General features: G+C 40.9%; 1 protein-coding gene across 1 annotated transcript; it reads right to left on the bottom strand.

Moving 5' to 3' along the window:
* Positions 1 to 6,603: 6,603 nt before the first annotated feature.
* On the bottom strand, positions 6,604 to 20,851 carry SSR1 (signal sequence receptor subunit 1). Its single transcript, XM_054000481.1, has 8 exons — positions 20,605 to 20,851; positions 18,442 to 18,554; positions 16,659 to 16,746; positions 16,226 to 16,488; positions 15,764 to 15,840; positions 13,997 to 14,075; positions 13,141 to 13,234; positions 6,604 to 10,806 (listed from the first exon to the last, which is right to left on the bottom strand). Exons 1-8 carry the CDS (start codon positions 20,687 to 20,689, stop codon positions 10,739 to 10,741), a joined length of 867 nt encoding a protein of 288 aa, XP_053856456.1. The 5' UTR covers positions 20,690 to 20,851; the 3' UTR covers positions 6,604 to 10,738.
* Positions 20,852 to 24,203: the final 3,352 nt, after the last annotated feature.

The following is a 24,203-nucleotide window of genomic DNA, read 5'->3' as shown; positions in this document are numbered from 1 at the left end:
GACTCAAGACCCTAGCACAGAATAACCAGCAATTTCTGTGTATCAAAGAGGCAGCATTTTTCATCACTCAGTCTGATGGTGCAAAAAAAGAAAAGGATGGAGAAATGGATTATTCAATTGGAACATCTCTTAACTGCTGGACTGTGGAAAAAGGGGCCATGCCAGCACTTCCCAAAACCTGAGTACTGGAGTAGCCAGCATCAGGGAGGGAAGTGAGTAAAACCTGAACAAGGCACCAGCATCTTTGCGTGTCCTGGGTCAGCTGAGCCCTCCAGCTGAGGAGCTGCATTAAAGTACTTTCCCTCTTTCTTTCATCCCCTTCCTTGGCAGTAATTACTGTGCAGGAGAGAGGCTGCACCCACACTGCAACAGCCAGAGGAGCCCTGAGGGAGATACTGGGATTTGGGCTCCAATCTGTGTGGAAATAAAGGAATTTACTTAGATTTTGAAAACCTCCTCCATGTCAGGGAGGAGCCGAATGTTCCATGAAAAATGGTCTGAGGTTGGGAAGGGGGAAGAGTGTGTATGAGGAAAGGTCTAACCTCCTAGTGGGATGGCATGATCTGCATACATATCTGCATCCTAGGTTGGGTGCTGTCTGAGTTGGGGACGTGATGGGTCACCTGGCTGTGTGTGCTCTACGGTTTGGAAGCACCACATCACTACAGCGATCCCTGGAGTCCTGGGTGTGCTGTGGAGTTCCTGGGTTTGGCCACCAGCCCCACACTGGAGCTGCCCTCCTTGCCCATGTCCTCATTTGCACACTCGGGGAATGGGGGAAACAAACATTCAGGAGCATACTGTTGTCCCTGTCTGGAAGCTGGTGGCTGCTGGTACCTGCAGATTTGCTGGCGGATCAGAGGTTTTCCCTAGTCATGGGCAATTAGTGCCATGCTGGATCGCAGGATTAGGAGAACTGGAAACAGCCCTAAAATGACAGGAGGTACAGCACAGCTGGGGTTTCTGAGCCAACAGCTTTGCTGAGGGTATATATGGTCAGTCTGTTCCTCTGGTTTTGAAGAACATTAACAGGAATAGTGGCAGCCCCTGCCAGAGCCTAAAGTGTCTCCTGCCAGGTGCAGGGTCTTGCACTCAGTAAATTCAGACTTCTTGGCCTTGCTCAACACAGCCTCCACAGTGTCCTTCCTTGTCCCCTCAGCTGAGGATTGTGTTTTTGCAATGCAGTTTCAGGGAATACATTTTTATGTGATTTAAACTCTTCTCACCAGTCCTGAAAGGATGATTTATGCCAAGTAAGCCCAAGGTGTTTCTCCCACAGGATGAGCTAATGTCAGACACGGTATGTGTCCTTGGCCCTGTGACAAGTTAGGGACTCACTTGTCCACTGATGTCCATGTATTTCTCAGGAACTATCAGAGGACTGGAGAGGAAGGGAAGGAGCAGGGGGAGAATAGCACAGGGACGAGTGTTTTGGGACAGAATTATTTGGTGGTTTTAGGATTTGTCACCAGCTGCATCACTACAAAAAGTGCAGAAGCTGCAAGAGCACCATCCCTGTGGGCTGCCAGGCCTCATCAGTGGCTTCACCTGGGCAGGGAGGCCTATTTAAAACAAGGGGAGGGGTGAAACTTGGGCTGTGGGCAAGGGGACAGTTGTTTACGAGCAACATAACATTTCTGTATTGTAAAAAGATGTTTATGAGGCTGTTTTTCCAGAAGTATCTTTTTTTTAAGAAAGGAGTCAATTAGTACCTGGGAGAAAAAGGGTGGAGAGGCAGAGGGCAGTTGGCCTGCTCAAAGGCAGCAGCGAAGACAGACTGCTGGCAGGTCACTGCACAGAATGGATGCCCAAAAGATACAGGAGCATCTACCTTGCTGTTGTTGTATACAAGTGTCACCTCAGGTAAGTGACATGTAACCTGCACACATGTGCCAGTGTTAATGGGCTGCCTGACAGATTACATGCTTGACTGAACTCTCTGGGGAGATGTAAACCTCCAGAGTATTGCCAGGTAAGGGGTTCTGATGCCTTCATTTCAAGGTGTGTCTGAAATCACCCTGAAGAAGTGAAACTAAACGGAGTTGAGAAGCATTGTTGAGGCTTTTAAAAAATTCTAGTATTGCCTACTTTCATTTCTCAAGACCCCTCTCAGAATAAAAAAAAAAAAATCCTCATAAAAAGGAAGCAGGAGTTTTTCACATATTAAACAGTAATAAAATGGGAAGACTTCTCTGGCTCACCCAACCTCACTGCGTAATGCAGTAGAAGATGTTGTAGCAATCCTCCCAACTAGTAGGAACTGAAAATAGCTTTCTCCTTTGCTGTGCTTGTTTATTTCTCCTGTGCCAGATCTGTCTCTTGTTTGGCAGGGAAAACTGCCAGGAGTGTATGAGGAAACTCTGGGTGATGGTGTTTGGAATACGCTGTTGTGAAAGCACTTGAACTTCTCTAGAGCCTTTCAGCAGAGAGTTGTGAAGCAGTTTACGAACATCAGTTAATGGGAGGCTGTAAATAAGAGGAATCTGCTGGAGAAAAGGCTTTTCATCATGAAAGGCCTGATCTGTTTTCACTATCTCAGAGGCAGAGGTTAATGCGGTGAAGGCCAGCGCCGCTGTGGGCTGACTCCATCAGTAATTTTTAGCCTGTAACCGCACATGGAGCACGGCCCTGCTGCTCGTAAAAACGTGCCAAGGCTGGGACAGAACATCAGCCAGAGGGGTCGGTGGCTCCAGGACAGGGCCTGACCTGAGCACTGGGGTATGAGGAACGGCAGAAATAAATGCTCCTAGGAATGTGTGCACACAGGACCATGGGCCCCTGCCCTCAGACGTGGAGTTGTATTTGGGTAACAAAAGCAATTGGTGTGTTAGCCTTTCCTCCCATCTCCTGTTACCCGATCCTGCAGAGAATGACAGCCTAGGTTGTTTACAATGAGCAGCATCTGACTTCCAAAGAATCTGCACCCAAAATAAGCATTTATACTTTGTTTGGGGTGGTGGCAGTGCTAGCTGTGAGATGCAGGCTTGCTTTGACCAATATTCCTCCCAAGTCTTTGCAACTCAAGCTTTACTGCATGACCTGACTGCATGGGAAGGGGCAAAACCTGGCTGTAAACAGAGACTATAACCTTTGTCATTGCTGTTTAATTCTACCAATGCACAGGGCTCCTCCTGGGGAGGAGGCAGCACATGTCCTCCCATGTCCTACTGCATGCACTGCTGCTGAATGGGATCCAGCACTCCCAGATTTGCACACTTTGCCAGAAAAGTCCCTTTTTGATGGCAGGACATTTAACACCATTTAATCTGCTTCCTTCAAGATGCCTGTATGACTGAAGCTTTACAGGCTCCAAGGTTATATGCATCAGGTCCACAATACTCCACAGCCAGAGAAAATCAAAGTATCAACCTGCCTGCATCTACACAGCAGTCAGTGTAAGTCTGCACCACAACACAGTGAGTCCAATCTTTGATCTTGTGTCTACATCACTCTCTGTCAGCATCTTGGAGCTGAAACCACAGAGGCTACCTAGCACAGCTACCCAAGACCCAGAACTCACTAGAAAATGAGCTGGGGCTGTACGTGAGGGAAAGGGAGGGATCTGGAGAAGTGAGCAACTTTGGCACCCTGTGGTAATACATTTTGGAATGTATTGGATGCAGAGCCACATGCTGCCTTTAATGCATTTGGTTATTACTTTTTATGAATGCACCTCTTTTACAGTTAGTTTTTAACTTTTTCTGAACCATAAGAGTCTCTTTAGCAGCTGAAAAACACCTGCTTAAAAATTAAGGTATTTAATTTGAACAATACTTAATTAAAAATGATAGCAGCTTCTCCAGCAGTTCCTTCAGGCAATGTTTTAGTGAACAGCAGCTGAGGGATGTTTTGCAGTTTGTCAGCAGGTCCTTGGTGGCCTGTACTTATTCCCACTGCACTGCATGAGTGACATCTGGTTCCATTCAATTCTATAAATTCAGAAGAATGGGAATGTCAGGGTCATGGTCCCTGGGGATTGCCAGTGAAAGGAAAGGAGTAATCACAAGGAGTGCTGCAGCTCACTAAAGGAACAGTAAATGACACCCAGTGAGATGCTTTGCACGGGAGCAGGAGCTCAGCCTCAGGAGGACCTTGAGGGAATGTTTTGCCCTGCATGAACACAAAGAAAAACTACTGAGTGATTGTTCTGGCTGCATGACTGTGACTGATGCCTTGTACTTCGGCCTTGGTGTACCTTTAGCTGGACTGGTGGTAATGGAATGTTGCAGAACTGCAATCTGCTAGGCTACTATGATGTTGGAAAGGAGATGGTCCCTGAGTAGTGTATTTTTTAAAATACAAACTAAATCGTGCTTCAATTTTTTTTTCTTTACTGTGGTGCCTAACAGCAAGATGTACTTCCTCGTTTCCAACTTGCTTTATAGCAGCAACAAGTTAGGATTAGTTGGGCAAAATGTAATTTCCAGCTGTGAGAAGTAATTCCACACTCTATGAATGAACCACTATTACAAACAACCAAGCATTAACCAAGCCTTAAATACTGGCTCTAAGGAAAATATGATACACTTCCAAATCAAGTATTTTAGGGTATTTGAACTTGCTTCTAAATATAACCTGTTATTTTGGTGGCAATGTTTGCCATACCGTGCTCAACAGTCACCAGATGCTATTTAAATTCTAGCTTTTCCTTTTCAATGGAAATCTGCAACAGGGCATTTTAACTGCCCTCCTTGCTGTGTAGACTCCTCTCAAAGAAAATTGGGTGTTTGTTCATTCTTTCACTCTTGAAAACTTATGGGTGGAAAATTTGCCAGCTGATACTGGATCAAGTCCACTCTCAGGGCAAGGTCCCATCCCCTGCTTCCTTCTGCAGGGCTGTGGATCCAGGCTCTGCCAAGGGAGTCCCTTCAGTGTTCTGAACAGACTGGGCTCTTTGATTCAGCTTGCATGGAAGAGCTGAGTGGAAATCTCTGTCTGAATGTGGTCAAGGTACACAAATATTAAAGATATAATTTAACTTCTAAGGAAAACTGGCTGTGGGGCCAAACACCAGGTGGCAGAGTGAGCATGTCACTATAAGCTCCACCTCTGCAATACTTTCGGCTGACCCTGTAGGTGGCTACAGCCCTGAACTTTTTTTGGCAGCAAATACCAGACGCAAGCTTTTACAGCTTTTCTGTTCGTTTTCACAGCTTTTTCTTTCTGTCAATTATTTTCTGAATAGCGTAGAAAAGTGCAGTACTCAGACTAACTTCAGTGGCCAAGATAGAGCATGGAGTGATTTAGAAAGGCCAGACACAGTTTTTCTGGCCCCTTGCTTTAGATGCTGCTTTTTGAGAAGGGGCTAAAGCTCTCTGTGCTTGCCTGTTATGAGAAGCAGCTGTCACAGGTTTGGGAGATCCCTCAGCTGGCAGATCTGGGAATCGCTGGCTGCAAATAATTTCTAACTAGTGAACCTAGTACTGTATTTTACCTCCAGGGTTAACACTCCACCACTGCAGCCTCATCTCTATGGAAAACAAACAGTGTAGCTCCATCAAAGCCCAGAAGGGCAGGACTGAGCCACCTTTACTAGAACATAGATGTGGGGTCCACTTGAAAATCTGTTCAGACCATTGTGAGACCAAGTGCATCAACTCCAAGTGTTCTCTTTGCTATGTGAAAGAGACAGCTCTCAAGTGACAGATTCATTATGTGAATTTAGGTGGCACAGAGAAAACTCAGTTGTGATTTCCACATAGGCTGAACAGAGTGAGAGTGATGAGGAAAGGCAGGTTAAATTTCAGTTTTGCCTCGCCAGCTAAGGGACTGGAACGTTGTAATGCTGAAATCTTACTGCATTAAGATTAATATAAATTTATAGCCAAGACTATTTACACAAGGGGACAGAAAAGACAGCCAGACAGATTTTTAAGACCTCATCTTGGTCTTGGTATCTGTTCTTTCTGAGCCAGCTATTGCAATCTATCGGTCTTGATTTTTTCAGTGAAAGATGAGGCAGGCTTCAAATTCTAGTAATTTTCAAGTGTTCTGGGACCTAAAAATACATCAGCACATCTGCTTTTAGTTTTTCCCTCTTTTACCCACAGATACAGCTCACAAATATAGGGTCCCAGCATTCTTTATTTTTAAACCTTGTCTTGTTTTTTGTTGGCTTTTTTCCCCAACAAGTCTTACCTTCTTCTGTTTGGATGCAGAACACCTGCTGGAACTTCTATTTTCAGAGTTATGGCATGGAATGTGAGCGTTTGCTTGGTCACAAAACAGCAAGCACATAAAAACTGGAAGGATTTGGCCTTGTGCTTCAGCAACCTTTAAGCATCTTAACAGATCCTTTTTACATTGCCTATGGTTTAACATGAGGTTATTCCTTCTAGAAATGTAAGGCACTATGGCTCACTTTCAACCCATCAGAATTCAGGAATTTACTGAACATTTTCCCAGGGCCCTCTCTTATTAAAGAACTCTAACCTTAATTATTAGTCCATTGTCCAAAACATCACAAAGTACTTTCTCAATATTATTTCCATTCTAATTACACATGTAGAGTGGCATGTCTTCACACTTTGCATATTTGCTACTACTAATTGCTTATCAAGGAAAAGGCCTTTTTTTGGTGCCATACTCATGCTTTATTAAAAAAAAAAAAAAAGCTACACAATGCTAAGGAAAAAAAAATCAAGTATACTTTACAAAAAACCTGCAGCTGTTTTTAAGATATCTGATCTCACTTATAAATGCAAGTCAGCAGGTAAGAAATTAAAAGATAATTTAACACTTCAGTTGCAGTACATCACCTGAACTTAATCGTCAAAAAAAAAAAAAAAATTCAGTCATTCTTAAATTGACTGTTGATTGTAGCTACATAAACAATCACCTGTATCAACTGATTAGAAAAAAATCCCTGGGAAAATTTAGAGATAAATGGAAAAATGTTAGATAAATGGAAAAATGTAAATGGAAGAATGTTACTTAGCCTACCTACAAATTTTTTCAGAAACTAAGAGACCTTTCTGGCTTTGTTCTCCTCTGTATGTTAACTGCAACTCCTCTGCATATTTTAGAAATGTCAAAGTGTAAAGCTGCTAAATTCTGGTCAGTGAGGGGATTAAATTAGTACAGTATGGATCTATGTGTACAGTTGCCAACCATTTTCATTAGTGCTGTGTCTTACTATCTCCATGGAAGTGTATTGTGCAAGTCCCAAATAACTTCAAACACTCTTGAAACAGCCCTTAAGACACTCCTATGAGGTAGGTACTGTCCTTCCTTTGGAGAAGAAAAGAGAACAGACTCTCTACTGCTCAATACATCAAGCACACTGAAAAACAGGACAACCAGCCTACTTTAGTATTTGACTTCCCTGGATTCAGAGCTCTCACCTGCAACATTTTGTTTAGCAGCATGCATTCTAGGAATAACCAGTAAGTGATACTTTTGATTACACCTTTTCCAAGCTAAGGAAGATCTTGCTCAGCATGTTTCAGAACAAGCAGAAGCACTGCCATCTCCAGTCTGCTCCATCCAGCTCCACAGCCTACAACTTAATAATTTTGTACGTGGAGAATGAACTTCAATCCTTTAGTCTGACAGCAGCCACTCTTCTTTCTCTGATTGAAGGATACTGGGGAAAAAATGAATCGCTGCCAGAAAGCAGACACCATACAGAGGGCTACAGGTATCACATGCAGTTCAAGGGCAGCCTAAATTAATGCTTTGCGGCCTCTGTAGATGTGAACTCTAAAGCTGTTTTTCCTACCCCTAGTGTAGAATTGTTAGGTCTTCACAATTTTTTTAGTAAGTTAAGGAGCTGTGAGAAAAGAATTCACAGACGTCCTTCACTCTAAGCCCATAGTTCATTTGTTCTCTAAAACCATTTTAGGATCTTTTACTAATAAAGAAACCCTAGCCCACAGCTTCTTTCATATTTGTCACTCTTCTCAGAACCCCACCCAGGAGCAGTTGTGTGGCAGTGTAGTAAGCTGGCTGAGAACTAGTAAGAATGGATTATACAGATGCTTGGGCTGCCAAATGGAAATGGGTGGCATAGACAGGCAGAATTCCTGCTGTCTCATCTTTAAGTAGCAAAACTACACCCTACTCAGTTGAGAATAATAATTATATCCAGCAACACACCTGTGACACTAAGCTATCCCTGTTTAAAAACTGAGTATAAAATTCAAGTACCAAAATAAAAGTTTCTAACCAATAGGATAAAGCAACAACTCTACGCCCTCAATTTAAGAAAACTGAGTGTAATAGACTGGCTTATTCACTAGAAATAATACTAGAGATGCCAAAGTTCAGCTACCACTGCATGCTGGAATGTTACTGCTAAATTTCAACTACAGCAAATTAATGAGAAAGAAGTAATTAAAAAATGTTATGACATTCATCATGAGCAGCAGTGGTCTACTGGCCCCTGCTCTTATGAACTGCTTCTGGCTAAGAAAGTCACTATGAACCACCTACAGTGAATGCCAAGTTGTATCATCAGAAAGACAACCTTGGTACACCTGGACTTTCCCACTGCTGGCTCCAGTGCAAGCTGCTTTTCTCTTCTTTCATGCTTAGAACTTAAGTATTTGGAAGTCAGCCACTAAGTGCAGAGAAGAGAGCTCAACCTTCAAATACTTCTTATTTGTACAAATAAAACTAGGATATTACAAATTAATATCCTCTGTTCTGATACTTTGTCTTTTTTCCTGGCATACCACTGTATCATCACCACCCTCTCAAAGAGTACCTTTAAATCTCAGGAAGAATTAAGAGTATACAGTTCAAGATGATCTATTACAAGAAGATGAAAAAAAACCCTTTTGATGCCAGGTTAGAGACACAATCCAAGAGAGGGAACTTCCAAGTTCAGTGCATCAGGTGCTACAATCGCTATGGGGCTTTAGCACAGGAAGCATTTAATCCATAAACACTCTGTTGAATCAATGCAAGCTGGAATACAAGCCTGCAAACCTACCACTGAACCAGTCAGATTATATCACTAAAGGCAAATAAAGCTGTTCCACACAATTTGAGTGGAGATACCTCTTATGAGGGCAGCATTCAACTGTTTCCTAAATGATCTGAATGACAATTAAGCAAAAAACTTCTTAACTGTAAAAAATATTCTGCCCAGACTAGCTCTATTTTCAGGAAGTTAAACAGAGCATCTCTTCCATGGCAGTGTAAGTCAAGAACATCTTCACAGTTCATTCTGGCCAAGTGTGTAACAAAATAGTGCCAGCACAGGTAGTTTCAGAACCTAGATGCTTCAAACACACTGTGTCGGGATTTGGAAGGATCGCTCAGCATCCATTGGCTCAGAAGTTCAGTCCCTGCAGACCAAGTGTGGAAGTAAAAGGGCATTTTCACAGGTGTCTTGAGAAAAGGGAGGAAAAGAGAGAAGCCTCAAATCTATGCCTCTTCCTAAACTCAACAAGCTTTCAGATAACATTCAGACATAGGAAGAGAGACAGTTGAGATGTGAACAGTTCAAGCCTTGCCCAAGCAAACCGATGTTCTGCATATTGGCTCTTCTACCTGTCAGTTAATTCCTGAACACATTGGATGTGGAACAAAACCTCAATACCTGGCAATCATGTAAGCCACAAAAAGAAATCTTGCTTTGATTTTGCACACAGCTTTTCTGCTTTACTACTGAACCAACATGCAGCAAGTGATGAATATACATCTGTATTACTAGTTAAGAAAGACTAAGTGAAAAAAAACTCAGACCAATGTACTGACCAGTGTAAAGATGTCTCAGATTTAAAAACTGTAAACAGTGAATTAAATAGTTTGCCAATAAAAAGAATTATTTGAATCCAACTGTTTTTCAAATTCAGTTTCAAGTGTGTACAGCAAATCCTTGTAAAGCTTTAAAAAAAATAAATTGGCGTTTTGATACATATGACATTCTAGTTCTTAGGAGAGAGAACCAAAAAGTTTTTCTGGCTTATTTAAAAGTTTCTTGAGTAAACATTGCAGTAAACTACCACTATAATCTGAATACCTAAGATGCTGGCACAATTCAATAACTAACCATTTAACAAATTGGGTATAAAAAAGAAATTTATGTAGTAATACCAATTCAGCACACAAATTCCATGCTTCACAAGTTCTGCTGCTGTGCAAGAGTCTTCCTAACATCTATGCAGCTAAGTTCAGATTTTTAGGTCACTGCATGCCCAGATCAAAACAGCAGCAAAATATCTACCACTACAAGCAGCTATACCAAATTGTGCCTTTAGAATGAAATCTATGCAGAAGTTGAGATGATCAGTGCCTGGCCACTGAGACAGGACCACACACTCAAACTTCAGTGTGCGCACCTTGTAAAGAGTAATGTTACTGACTGAATAAGAACAATTGCATTCAGGTTCTGATACAGATATGATACAATCAAGACAGATTAAAGTCACCAGACATTCAGATTAGGGAGAGGAGAGAAATCCTTCAATGACAATGTACAGATGACAAGTCAGCATTACAAAGAACTCTAAAGGCACATTTCAGGTAACACGTTTCTGTTAAGACCAACCGCTTTACACACGCAGGCACAAATCTTAATGGCTACCACCCCAACCCCCAACAATTAAAAAAAAAAAAAAAATTAAAAGAGAAGTGCATTTTCAGTAATATTAACACCATTCAGTTAATCTGTTCAGTCCAAATGTTTAGCAGTATTTTCCTTATGGTGGTATGGGTTCTCTGCACTACTCCAATCCAAAAAACCAAACAGGCAGAATTAGTAAAGGTTCAACTGTTGCACTAGTTAACATTACTCATCAGAGCCCACTGGTCTCTTCTGTGCCCTCCTGTAGGGCAACCTCCTCGGTGAAGCTTTATCTAGATTAAAAAAAAAAAAATTATAGTTGCATCAATGGCAATTGTTACATAAGCATGTATTTTTCTCCTCCCAAACACCAGACAAGCTGCCCTTCTAGTGCAATGCATCACCACAGAGAAGCCAGTTCAAACAACTTGTTAATGCTTTTTAACTACCAGCACCCTAAATAGAAGGTAACAAGAAAATACATTTCCATTCTGTAACATGCAACAACAGGGTAAGGCTTGTTCTATTTGCCAGTTACTAAAATGCAAAAAAACCCAAACCCCAAAAAAATCCCTATGTCATCCGTATGTGAAACTGCAGGCTGTGCTGCTTAGAGAATTTTCATGTTCAGTAATTACACATTTAGAAAGTTAAATGAATTATTTTCATGACCATTGCCTTGAGTTTACATGCCTGAAAGAATATAAGACTGACTCTTCTTTAGACAGCTATGTCTTGCATGTAATATTTCCACATTCATACAACTAACAGCAGAAGAAAAGTGTCTTTGTTGTGGAAAACTGCACTTTACCAGGAAGCATCCACATTGACTGGGTGATCTTTAAGGCCCTTTCCAAACCAAACCCTTCCATAGTTTATGATTATTGCAGAGAACACTTTCAGTAACCTTCAGTACTTTGCATTAAGTGCTGAAGTGGTTGCTAAGTGCATCTGGTGACTAATTTTCTTAAACAGAACAATCTCCAATAACTTCCCTGTTTAGAGTATGTCCAAACACAAGGAGCAGCCATCATGCCCTTACAGGCCAATCAGTACAGTATGAAGTCAATAATAAAAAGTCAAGAATATCTGAGATCTTGAAGGTCATGTATTTTAAAGAATGTTAGTGTAGAGTTCTAATTGAAACTAACCTGGAGCTGAAAAAAACACAAGTAAGAACAACTTAAGCATTCATTTTTCCTGAACTTCAAGCATTAAGATATGAATATCTATTTGGCTTAAGAAAAGGACAGTGGTGGGGCCCAAACGTTACCAGAATTTGAACCCTTTTAAAGTCAGCTTGCTCTTTAGCAAAAAGTAGCATTTAGACCTTCAGTTTTTCTTGATAGATTGAGGCTTTTCAAATTCCTTTGTCTGGATTTTATACTATTCTAGTGTCTAACAGAAGAAAGTGTACAAGAAAACTTTTATCTTCACAAGTGAAGCACTAGTCTTTATACCTATGCTGTGTAAGTACTCTTAAAATGGATAAAGGAATTTAAAAAAGCCCAAAGTCATCAACTCCTGGCACAATTTCATACCACAGCTAAGGCCTCTAGCCCTTCTGCACCAAATGAAGCTCAGAATATGTTTATTTGATCAAAACAGCAGTCCTTGCCAAGTAAGGGTAGCTCCTGCAAAGGGTTTTTGAACTCTCTGCATCTTGTGTAGGATGCGCTTCACTGAGGCTTTCTCACCTCACAGCAGTGACTGCTACTGATGACAGGAGTTTATCAGCCTGATACACCAAAGTTAGCGGGGAAGGCAAGATAAACATCTGCCTTTTCAGAAAAAGAATTCTGGGAACCGTGATAGAAGACAACAATACTTCATCGATATTCTACTGAAAAAATGTTTCTACAATATAACCAGAAATATATCCACAAAGTACATGAAAACATAAAATTAGAAGTACATAAAATGTATGCCATTGTGTGCATCTGTTCTGCATCTTTCACTGCTCATGCTACATCACCAGTCACAGCATGCAGGAAGCTGCACTTCTATCCATGCCTAATTATTACATGGACAACACACTAAGCACTTTTCACTCTGCAGCTCACAAAGAGTCTGCCTCACCTCTTCTACTTTGCACTGAAGCCATGGGAAAGCAAAAGAAAAGAAAGAGTAAGTTAGAAATATCCACAGTCTAAAGAAATCAGATATTTGGTTTAGTGTTGGCATTTCAGATATCAAGTAGAACTTTTGGATTTGTGAAGGACATCAATAAAAGTATTTACATGGCTTTAGTTAAAACACACTTCTAATGTTTATTTAAGACTTTGGTCTATAGGTAAAGTTCCAAACAACTTCCAGAAACTCTGGGGTGACAGCTACTTTCTCCTATTCAAACCATCTTTGCAATCCAGGTTTTGGGTAGAGATCTTACACTGTTGAAAAATATTCTACAGAACAAATCATAAAAGTCACCAGTAGTCATTATCTTACCAACCAATGAAGTTTGTTCTACAAGGAATAGGCTGCTAAAGTAATAATCTCATCCTTAAGTACAATCCCTAGAAGACACATGCTGTTCTAAGAAATTGGTATCAGCTACTTACTCAGTTACAATTAATTGGTCAAGTCAAGTTTGTTATGGTCTAGCTTGTGAAAGGCAGACTACTTACTTATTTGATTTAAAGTTTCTTGGGGAATCCAGCTCATATCAACATCGTTCTGATTTGATGTTCCCATCTCTACTTTCTGTACCGGTCTTTTCCTCTGAAAATTCAAGAAAGAAGAAAGATTTTTCTTTTAAGTAAGACTTGGATAGCACATGTATTAGAAATTATTAAAAAGGCAATATTTAGTAAACTATAATTATTTCACTAAGGTACAAACTTAAGGCTATGTACAATGTACAGAGCTGTCTTTCCCATTGGCAATTTATTCCTCTAAGCTTTGCATTACCACTTCTAACACCTTACAAACACTTATTCCACGTAAAGGCATCAAGATTTCATGCACAGCTGGGTAAATTCATTATACCTTTTGCTGATGATCAAACTTTGTGATGATAAGTTTCATTTTGCTTTCTCAGATTAGCACAATATTCTCACATGTGACCTGACCTTGCAAAATAACAAACATTATAACAAAGCTTTGCTTAGAACTAAATAAAGGACTGGCAGCTGTTTTCCCCTGAAGTCTGACCTGGATTAGACTAATAGGCAGAAATAGAGAGCATGGGAAAAGTAGGTACTGAATCAGTAGACAGAAACATGCAGTGATTAGAAGGTATTCCAATTCAACCACTTCAGTGTAGAGCCAAAGGGCAGACCCAAAGGGCACGAGCTCAGCAATCAAAGTATCTTCCATTAGAAACATTTTTTTAAACACTCTAGCTCCCCCAGTAACCTCTAAGGTTCTAAAAATAAATCTTCTACCTTTACCATCATATGCCAGAAGCAATCACTGAATTGCTTTCTTTTCACATCAGAAATGTTTTGTATTAACAAGTACACAAACAAACACACCACTCACCTTCCTAGACTCTAGTAACTGATGTAGGCCAACAATGACCAGCAGACCAAGTCCAGCGAGAAACATGTACATGAAGATCCTTTCAGAAACAGTTTAAGAAACAATGCATTAACTAAAAATATCAAGTTTTGAAGACAGCATATGAAGAGGCATAGAAATTAAGCCTAACTTTGGCCACATGTCCACTTAAACATTCCCAAGAACTTCTGTAGGGGGCAAGTGAGGAAAATACCCAAGGAATCTGAAACTAAAGTTCTAACAACTATCATGTAATTATTCTGACTTAGATTTTAGAAACTGTAATCGTAAGTTTAATTCTGAACAACAGAACATTTGAAAAATGCTGTCTAGGTTAGAAAAATGTTATAATAAATAAATACTGAAAATTAGTAACTTCAAGAATTCTTTTGCACTATCACAAAGTTTCAAGATATTGGGTCACAGGCAATATTTAGACCTGTGACAGCTTTAATCACTTACAAAACCCTTAAAAGTCTCTTATATGCTTTTAGCATGCTATTGCAAAGCAAGTACTGCTAGGACACTATTAATTTGCAACAGAGCTATGAAAGACTTTGCCTATCTTACTCTGTATTTCACAGTTAGAATTCTACTTACAAAATCAATTTTCTTAATCTGTACATTCTGGTTTGTTTAGAAGAATTTTATCTGTAGTACTGCTGATTCTTAGCAAGACATAAACCTAAGTTACAGCTAAAATTTATTTGGGGATTAAGGAATTTACAGGTAAAGAATTTATTCCAAGCTGAACATCTGAACTCTCATTCATGATAAAGGAAATTATGGAGTTTAACTAAAGAAGATACTTAATTTAAATACCTGTTATAGGGCAATTACCTGTTCACAGGACATTCATACAAACTGATACTAATATCTCAATTATTTTGAGAGCGCCTTTTTCAGAGCATCACACATTTTGACATGACCAACTGTTCTTTCACTTGTACTTGAGAAATACAAATTAATGCAACAGCTATTTATTTTGGATGATCTTTTTAAAAAGGAAGCTTGCTCAAAAGGCAATTTCTACCTCTGGCAGGACAATTCACATATTCAGCATTGTCTACAGGTATTTCTAAGATCAACTTTTTAAAAATGCACATCTTCACTTAAAATTCCATTCCAGTGCTACAATATTTAATAGCATTTTAGCACAGCATATGTTTGAAAGATATCTGGTGTGTCAGATCTACCTAAGTCTGAAAAAAATCACTCCTGAAAGATACCTACTACAGACAGGGGTTAGAGGAACTCAGTCATTCTTTGCTGTGCTATTTGGCACTCCAAATACGTCTTTTAGTTTACATAAACTTAAGATTACACTGCAGTGTTCCAGAAGAAAGCTATTCCAGTCCTGACAGCAGGACCCACAGCCTGATACTATGGACTCTCTGCATCTTTTATCTCTTAGGAAAAAGCACAGTAGCATAACAGAAGCTTAACAGTGTTGAATTGCTATGTAGCTGTGTAACATCAGGTCCTACTCCAGGCTTAAGCCCTCTGAGTACAGCTGCCAGCTTCTCACTGACACACTGAAGTCCTGAAGATCCCCACTAATAATAGAGATCTTAATTTTGGGTAAAGTTTGTATTTTCAGTTTGTCAAATGCTGCTACATCATAAACAAAACACAGTAGACCAGACCTAACACTCAATAAAATGACAATATAAGAACTATATCCAATGGCACCACCAATAACCTGTTCTACTAGTGCACCAACTAAACCTGGATCTCCAGTCTCCTTACGTTTCTCCATCCAGCCCATCTTCTTTTTCAATAATTGTAACAGTTTGATTGAAGACAGCATCTTGAAAAATGTTGCCCTAGAATAAAGTTTGCACATAACATTTTAAATTCATTTCTTCAACACATACATAAACGTTTACCTTTTTCCGTGTTCTTGAGAAATTCTAAAAAGCAGAAACTCCTGCACAAGACTTCCTTAAAGTTGTATGTTATGCTAGTTTCACTCAACACATAAAAGCACAAATGTTTTGTTGCCCTCTACAGTTCTAAGTCACCTCAGCTTCCACTGCTGATAAAACTTTAAGTGCATGTAGGCAATCACTTGCTATGCTTATGTATACACTGATTTGCTTAAATACTACAGAGGCATCACTTTCTGGAGAGGTACTTGACTAAGTAGTTCCTTCCTGACACCTCCAGATGAACTAGAAAGATTCAAATGAATTGGAGCATCGGGCTTACACTTGCATCTCTGTAGTTGAGATTGATAACCAGACCGAAAGGACGACCACCCATAGGCTCAGCAGGGATGAAGGAGTACTCAAACGTGGCTTGTCTCTGAGGTGGAACTATTGTATTCAGAGAGAGAGCTGTGAAGTTCTGGATGTAAAACTGGTAGTCTTGAGGGTACCGGAAAGAAGCATCGAGAGACTCAACAATGAAATCCTCTGTACCCTTATTGGTGAAGCCCACCAGAAATTTTACGATGTTGTTCGCTGGAAAGTCTGTAACACACAAAAAAAATATTAAATCATAAGAAACCTCACACACCACACACAGCCAGTTCCAAACAGAGAGCATCTAGAACAGACTCTGTGGTTTCACTGTTTTAGGCAAACTCTGATGTAGTCTACGCAACAGTAAAGAGAATGGTGCATTAGCAGAGGACTCTTACCTTCACCTTTCACAAATAAGATGGTTGTATCAGCACTAGGTGAGGCTTTAGGTTCTCCTGACAAGTCTTCTTCCTCTTTTTCTTCTGTCTAAGACAAGAGACTTTTTTGAAAAATCCTATAATGAACAGTGAAGCAAAAACCATGCTTGGTTCGTGAGAATCCCATGTGTCAAAGCACACAACAGTGGCAAGTATTTGTACCAAATCCTGCTCTTGCAGGATTAGCACCAGAGTCTGTTCTCCCTCTAGATTTGCTGAGCATCCCTCTCAGCACTTATCTTTCTACTTGTTATATTTGACACAGTGACTAATCTGAACTACATTTAGCTCTATTGAAGGGTTTGGAATCAAAAAGTATCAGTAAAGCTTCTGTTTGGGGTGGAGGGTAAAGAATAGAATCTAAATGTTACGTGTTCACATCTAAGCTATTTCTAGTTAGAAAACAAGCATTTCAAAATAAAGACAGCCATAAAACAAATGAGTTACTTTCACTACAGGGAGTGTTTACGGCAGCTTTCTATTCAGTTTTAATTAGTTAAGTGTTATGTATGCCTGGAAATGGCTAGGCTATTGGAACTACGTAAGTCAATGGACTCACTTGTTCAAGTTCACCTTGTGATGAATCACTTCTTAATTTGACAAATGCAAGCATTAAGGGCTTATTTTCCACTTGGGCATCATGGGATCACCACTGTCCCCACCAAACAAAAACAAGGCTGACCCAGTATTGAACAGTCTCAGTTAAGTGCTGGCAAGTTAGTTGCATCATTTAATTTCAGTGCTTAAACAACCTCCTGAAGCCGTGGAAATCCTACTGGAACAGTCATACATGTACCATGAACTAGGGAACCAGAGCTGAGCACTTGGAATTTCCAAGACACTACGAAAAACCCTTTTATTTGAGTGACAAATAAAAGAAACTGCCTAAAAAGCACCATGTTTTGTACCTGAGTAAAAAATAATTAAAAGGAAATTACATCCAAAGTTTATTTAATAACATTCTGGCAATATTGACATAGTATACCTTCTACAACTTAGCAAAGCTGATCAACCATAAGCTCACTGACTTAATAACAACAGTAAAATCTCACAGAATCAAGTAACACTTTAGCAAATCTGCATTTTTATTATGCATGTCTTCTCCTACTAATGTCCCAAACTTCCTTAATGTACATCAGAGATTTGAAAAAATTTTGCACCACTCTAAGCACATTAACTGTCTAGTAAGCCTAACACTCTACTGCCATAAGCAGATCACAAAACTATGTAAAACATTTCACTTTTCTGTTTTTGATTTTCTGGGTAATTTTTTGAATTTGTGTTGTAAACTTAGCTGTATTTTTTTTACCAAGAGTTTCAGAATTCATTCTGAGCTTAACTAAGAACTCTGTTGCCCTTAGAAATCAATACCAAAGAAGCCAGAATGAAGTAGTTCTATCCCTCAATGTTCTTCTCAGTTTACTGAGGTGCAGCTTCAGGTAGAAAAGGACTACAGAAGGCTCCTATGAGAATGTGGTTCTCCCACTTCGTGGTTTGGATTCTTTTTGTGGCCTACAGTTTTGATAGTCAGAAATCAGGTTGTCCCCATGTGGTTTTTTAACTGGTAATTCAGAAAGAAATGATAAATCCTTCTGATACTTCAAACTGAACACAAGCTTAATCAGATACATGGAAATAGCCACCTGAAAAAAGCAATGTAAGTAAACGTAACTATTTAAGTTATCCAGCTTCAAGCACTTCCAGTCTAATTCATACTTTCGAAGTAATATTCATGTACAATTACCAAGTCTGTTGGCTCATCTTCTTCAACTTCAGCTTCATCATCCTCATCTTCAACTATAGTATCTTCCACAGCTTCCTCATCTTCTGTAGCATCTTGAGCTGCAACTAATAAACCTGCCAAAACAAAATGCAAATACAAGAAAGTCTTTTAAATGTCTAGTTAATCAACAAAAAAATGATGTTTAAATACAATTCTCAAACTAATGTTTGAGGAACTTCTTAAAAACCTGTCCAATACAGTGTTTTGAAGCCTCAGTTGCAAAATCCTCCTATTCAAATGTTGTCTGTGCTGATCTTTTAGCTGTGTTCCTTTACAAAAAACTTTATCACTTACACATTTATCTACCCCTAAGTTCTAAACCAAAAATTTACAGATGGATAACAAAAAAGTTCAGCATTCACACAGCAATGCCTAAATTTGCAGAAGGTAACCAATTACTTTAAAAGCTATTATTCAATTTTTGAACACGCTAACATAAGAAAATAATACAGTTTTGCAATTACAAAAGTGAAAATAAGGCCTTCCTATTGCCAGGAAATTAATTTAGTAAGTACTGTTTCTTCTAAGACTAGCAAATCTAACAATTTATTAGCACACTGATAACAGAACAATTAAACACTTTGAAAGGTACCTAAAAAGTTACTTTTTTTTTGTACTTATTTTTATCCAAGTTTTGAAACCTAAAGAATGTCTTTTTTACTACAATCTCCTCATCATCATGTATAGCCATATATCCAACAGAACCACAACACCAGTCAGAAAAGAAATATGACCTAGAGCAAGGCTCCAAGGCAAGTGCAATCTGATAGTCCATTGCCTCTTTGCTTTTGTGGAACCCAGCCTCATGCATTCAAACACTGGGCAAATATGACTAATAAAAACACTGGCCATGAGACAAAGTTCTGTCTGTTTGCAGTTCAGAGCACATGCAAGCAAGGCTGAGATCTAAAACGTGCACAAAAAGACAGGTTTGGGTTTTTTTTTTAACAAACGTAACATTTTCTGAATATGAAAGAGTATAAATGAATAGATAACTAATTTACATAGGTCTGAAAAAAGACCTAGCTGCTATAAATACAAAACTTAAAAGAAATATTTTAAAATTCTCATGGGAAGTAGGAATCCTTGAGCAGGACAAGCGTATCCAAGGACTTACGAATTGCCAGTCAGTGCTAGAAAGAGTAAACACAACCTCTCCTCCCAAGTGTCTTTAGAAGGCGTACTCAATGACTTTTGCTCGACCACGCGCAATACTTAACCTAAGCCTTAAGTACCGTGATTTTATTTGATGTTTTAAACTTGTGTGTAAAAAAATTCATTTCTACAAAAATTCTTACAAATAAAGGTGGGGGGGGTTTAAATTAAAAATGAACAGCATACAGGTAGGCTGTCGGCACCCTTTGCCATCTGCTGCCCAGCACGCCCTCAGACCCCTTACGGTCTTTTCTATGGATGTCAGAGGGGCTGATGATGTGGCAGTAGCAGGAGAGCTCTGGGAAGGGACTCGTACACGGCGTGTGCTGCAGCCCACTGTAGGAGCTGGGCGAGAAGCCTTCCCCACCTCTCCTGCCTTCCCAAACTTAGAAGTAGAGAGGCAATTTCCAGATCGTGAATCAGATAACGCCACAGCGTAAACAGGGATTAGCGCTCCTCGGTGTCGCCAAGGACACTCGGGGGGTGGCGGCAGACGAGGTGCGAAGGCAGGGTGGCAGCCAGCGCATCTGTTAGGGAATGTGGGACCCACCGCCGGCGAGCGGGGAGAAGTACAAACCCGCTGCCGCCACCTTAGGAGGGGCTCTCCGGCTCTCCCGGGCCGCTGTCACGGCCGGGCCTGAGGCCGGTGCCCGCAGGGTCCTGCCCGGCACCGCGGGTCGCTGCGCCGGGAGGGGCCGGAGCGCGGCCCTGCAGCCGCCAGGCGCCGTCGGACGGGGCCGGGGCCCCGCAGGCACCGCTCCGGGCGCCGGAGCCCCGGCCGCGGCCGCCACGTGCGCGGGCGGCCGGGGCGATGAATGAGCGGAGCCGCCGCCGCCTCTCGGAGGAGCCTCTGCAGGCGCGGCCGGAGCGGCTCCCCCTCCCCGCGGCTCCTCGGAGATCCTCCCCACACACCCACACCCACCCACCAGCCCCGCTCCCCGGCAGTGACGGCAGCCCGGCCGCCCTCACCTGGGCCGCCGCGGGCGCCCCCGAGCAGCAGCGCGGCGGGGAAGACGAGCAGGGCGAGCAGCAGCAGCTGCGACAGGCGGCTCATGGCGATGATGAGGATGGCGGCGGTGGTCGCGGGAACCTGACCCCTCCCGCGCACCCTGTCCCGGCGCTGGCTGCCGCGGCGGGATGTCTAAATGGCGGCGGGCGCTGGGGCTGGAGCGGCAGCTGGAGCCGCCTCCCCCCGCTGCTCCATCCGGGGCCGCGCCCGCCCCGCTCCGCCTCCGCGGACGTGGCTCGGCCGGGCAGGAGGCGCGGCGGCCACGTGAGCGCCCGGCGGGGGCGGCGCTTCCTGCGCTCCCGGAGCGGGGTCCCGCTCCCGGGGAAGTGCCGGCGGCACCGAGCCTCCCGGGCCGGGAGCCTTTGGACAGCGCTCCGGGCGCGTGGGGCGGTCCTTGCCCTGCGCAGCGCCAGGAGTTGGACTTCGACGATCCTCGTGGCGTTGCAAAATATGGAATTTGAGGATGTAATCTGTCAAACAGCAGCTAACCAGCAAGCTCTGTGTGATGTCCAGGTGCTAGAAAGACAAATTACTTGTCGGTAGAAGTGCCTTGTTGAGGTTTAGGCCTTGACATGCTACAATGATCTCAGACCTAGGCAGAGCCTGGGAAGAAGGATGTAGCAATAATAGTGGACACAAAGAATTCAGAATTTGCAAGCCGCAAGGACATTCGGCAGAACTTCCAAGATAAGGATGAAACTTAATAAACCCAGTAACTATGCTGAATTACCTCTGAGTGGATAAAAGGCAATTCTGGCAGGTGGAGATCACGGGCCACCAACTCATGTACCACTGACCCCAGCGACCCCCTGACTCCTAAGCAGAGAAAGACTGAGCATGTGGATTAATTAGCATGAGAAGTGAAAGACTCATTAACCAAAAAAAGATAGACTATGACTTAATAAGAAAAATATGTAACTTGTAGATAATGAACATTAATGCCTTTGTTTGCTAAAATGTATAAATAGTGAAACATTTGGATAGTTGGTGTGCTTGATTTGTGGAATACCACTGAGCACCCAGGCTGTTGCAACTCTGAAAAAAATTATCAATGTCTCTCTCAAGTGTGTAAGTATTGGCTTATTGCACACCAGGTAACGAGTCCAGTATTTTCTGGATAACAGTGGATCCCTTCCAACTCAGAATATTCTGCAATTCTGTCGGAACTAGGCTAACATACCTCTGGAAAGACCAAGGATAAAGCATAGTACTGAAACAAAGGTGCTGTTGAAATCTCGTAATTCCATGTTGCTCTAGAATAGCTGGTTTTGAGTCATATATTTGATGGTTTAATTGAAAGTTTCCCAAAGTATGATAGGCAATGAATATGATACCGATACATTGCTTTTATCTCAGTAGACCTTTTGTAAAATGCGATACAAGGGATGTTAAAATGGAGAGCTTTCCCAAGCCCTACAATCAAAACATTCAGTGAAAATAAAAAAGCCAAGGCCCAAACCAGCCTCTATGCTTTTTCTTTTCTCCCGCAGTTTATTCAGCAATTTGCATACAGGGTAAAATGAAACAAGAGTAGTGTTAAGATACATTCTATATTTTGAGGTAACTTTAATTTGTCATTTGGGCATATGCAGCTTGCTGTCATGACAATGGTAAATGTAGTCTTGAGGCTTTCACTTTTCAATTTCGCTAATTTGATTTTGAACCTGTAAATTTCACTAAAAAATTATCAGAAGTAACCATTCTAGCTCAGCTTAATCTTATTTTTACATGCTGAAAATGTTACTGAAATGCTGTTAAGTATTGACTGAAACTGGCATGTAAATATGAACACTGGAAAACATTAATTGCTACTGGTAAAAGTATTTCTAGTCAGACAATATCCACCCAATGGTATAATATTGCTTTTTCTGTAAAGGTCTTTCACCAGGTGGTGATGTCTTTATCCTAGTCGTGGTTTTGTTGTTTTGGAGGAGGTCTTTTTGGGGGAAAACCAGCTAATTATTTTTCTTCAGGAAAGGAAAAGAATACTGGCATGCTGTAGGAGGTTTCCTATATAGCGTTGCCGGATCTGAAGCACTTTGTGTCTTCTACACAGTAACTATGTACTTTAAGTGCTGCTGTTCCATCTGAGTTAACTGTTCTTGATGTTACTATTTAATTAACCTGTATGGTGCTCTTACTGGGTTTGTATGTTGCGGGGGCACAGAAAGGTGTTAATTAAAAGTGTGTCTGAAAATAATTGCATTACCTTGACTGGTTTCAGAAACACACCAAGCCAAGACTGACTCCAATGTTACAGCTGTACCTAAAACCAATTAGGCTGCATTCTCTTGTGCTAAGTATTCTACCCATATTAAACAAGTTATAATTTGAAAGAAAAGTCTCTATGAAAACCTGAAATCAGCTGCAGAATTTTTTTGTTTTTTTTTTTTTCATTTTGCATGGACTGCTCTGTGCGTTTATTCAGAGGCATAGTAAAGTAAGTGTTGACAATATTTGCCACTATTGTGACATTGAGCTTTGACATCTGTTATGCTGGATGCTAATTCTGAGAAGACTGGTGTTCACTCGGAGTTCATGTTGCCCCTGGGAATGCGATTGCAGTCACGTACAAGAATTGTATCTTTGCATTTAAAAGAGGATTTTCAGTTAGAAATTACACATAAAACTGTTACAAGGAAATATGCCTTCAGCTTCATAATGTGTATTACACCTGTGATCTATAAGTAATATTTACCTTACATTTACATTTTGAACTTCTTAAATGAATCTCCCAGATGTGTTATTTCCTCTTCGACGATATCAGCAAAAGGCAATTATCTGTTTATGTAGAGACTTATTATTTTTGCTTATCAATACTTGCTTTTGGCATGGCCAAGGGTTCAGTAATCAGCTGGACTACCTCTTCATTATTTACTCAGTGCCTTCTATGAGAGATGAATTCAGCAAAGCACTGTTAGCAGCAGTGTCACACACACAAGCCTAATCTGTTTTCTGCTTCCTGTTTCTCACTTTTGGATGGCATACCAAGATGTGTCATGAAACAGGTTGCAATATAATCTGACTAGGATAGAGAGCTTGCTTGTATTGTAGAAGGAAATTTTGTTGGGACAATCAGGAGGATCACTTGCTCTCTAAGTTTTCCCAGAATTTTACATGTTAGCAAAATGTTCGGAGGGCTTTCAAGAACTGCATCCTTCGCAGTTCTTTTCAGGTTCAGGTCAATGCAATAGTTTTGTTAAGTAACTCCCCTATTCCAGTGCACCCCAAAAAGGTAACTTGTTATTTTTGCTTGCTATTTTTTTCTGAAACTTTTCTGGGGCTCACAGATAAGGTCAATTTTTTTTGCTTTCAGAAACTGTCAGAAGCTCTAAAATTTTCTTCTAATAGTTGGTGATTTTGTACCCTTCCATATTTTGTCATGCCCACTGAAATTAGAAGATATAATATTACTTTAAAAAAAAATTGTACCAAGATTTATCTCTTCATTACTTTCTGTAGTTCAGAAAAATAATTATATGTATATTGAATTCTCAGGGTTTTTTTCCCCTTAATTTTTATAGTACTTTTCAAAATTACAAACAGTTATTGTATGTGG

Source organism: Vidua macroura, chromosome 1 (genome assembly GCF_024509145.1).
Source record: "Vidua macroura isolate BioBank_ID:100142 chromosome 1, ASM2450914v1, whole genome shotgun sequence".
Taxonomy (NCBI): Eukaryota; Metazoa; Chordata; class Aves; order Passeriformes; family Viduidae; genus Vidua; species Vidua macroura.
The sequence above is the reverse complement of the archived record's forward strand: the minus strand, read 5'-3'. Positions and strand labels throughout refer to the sequence as shown.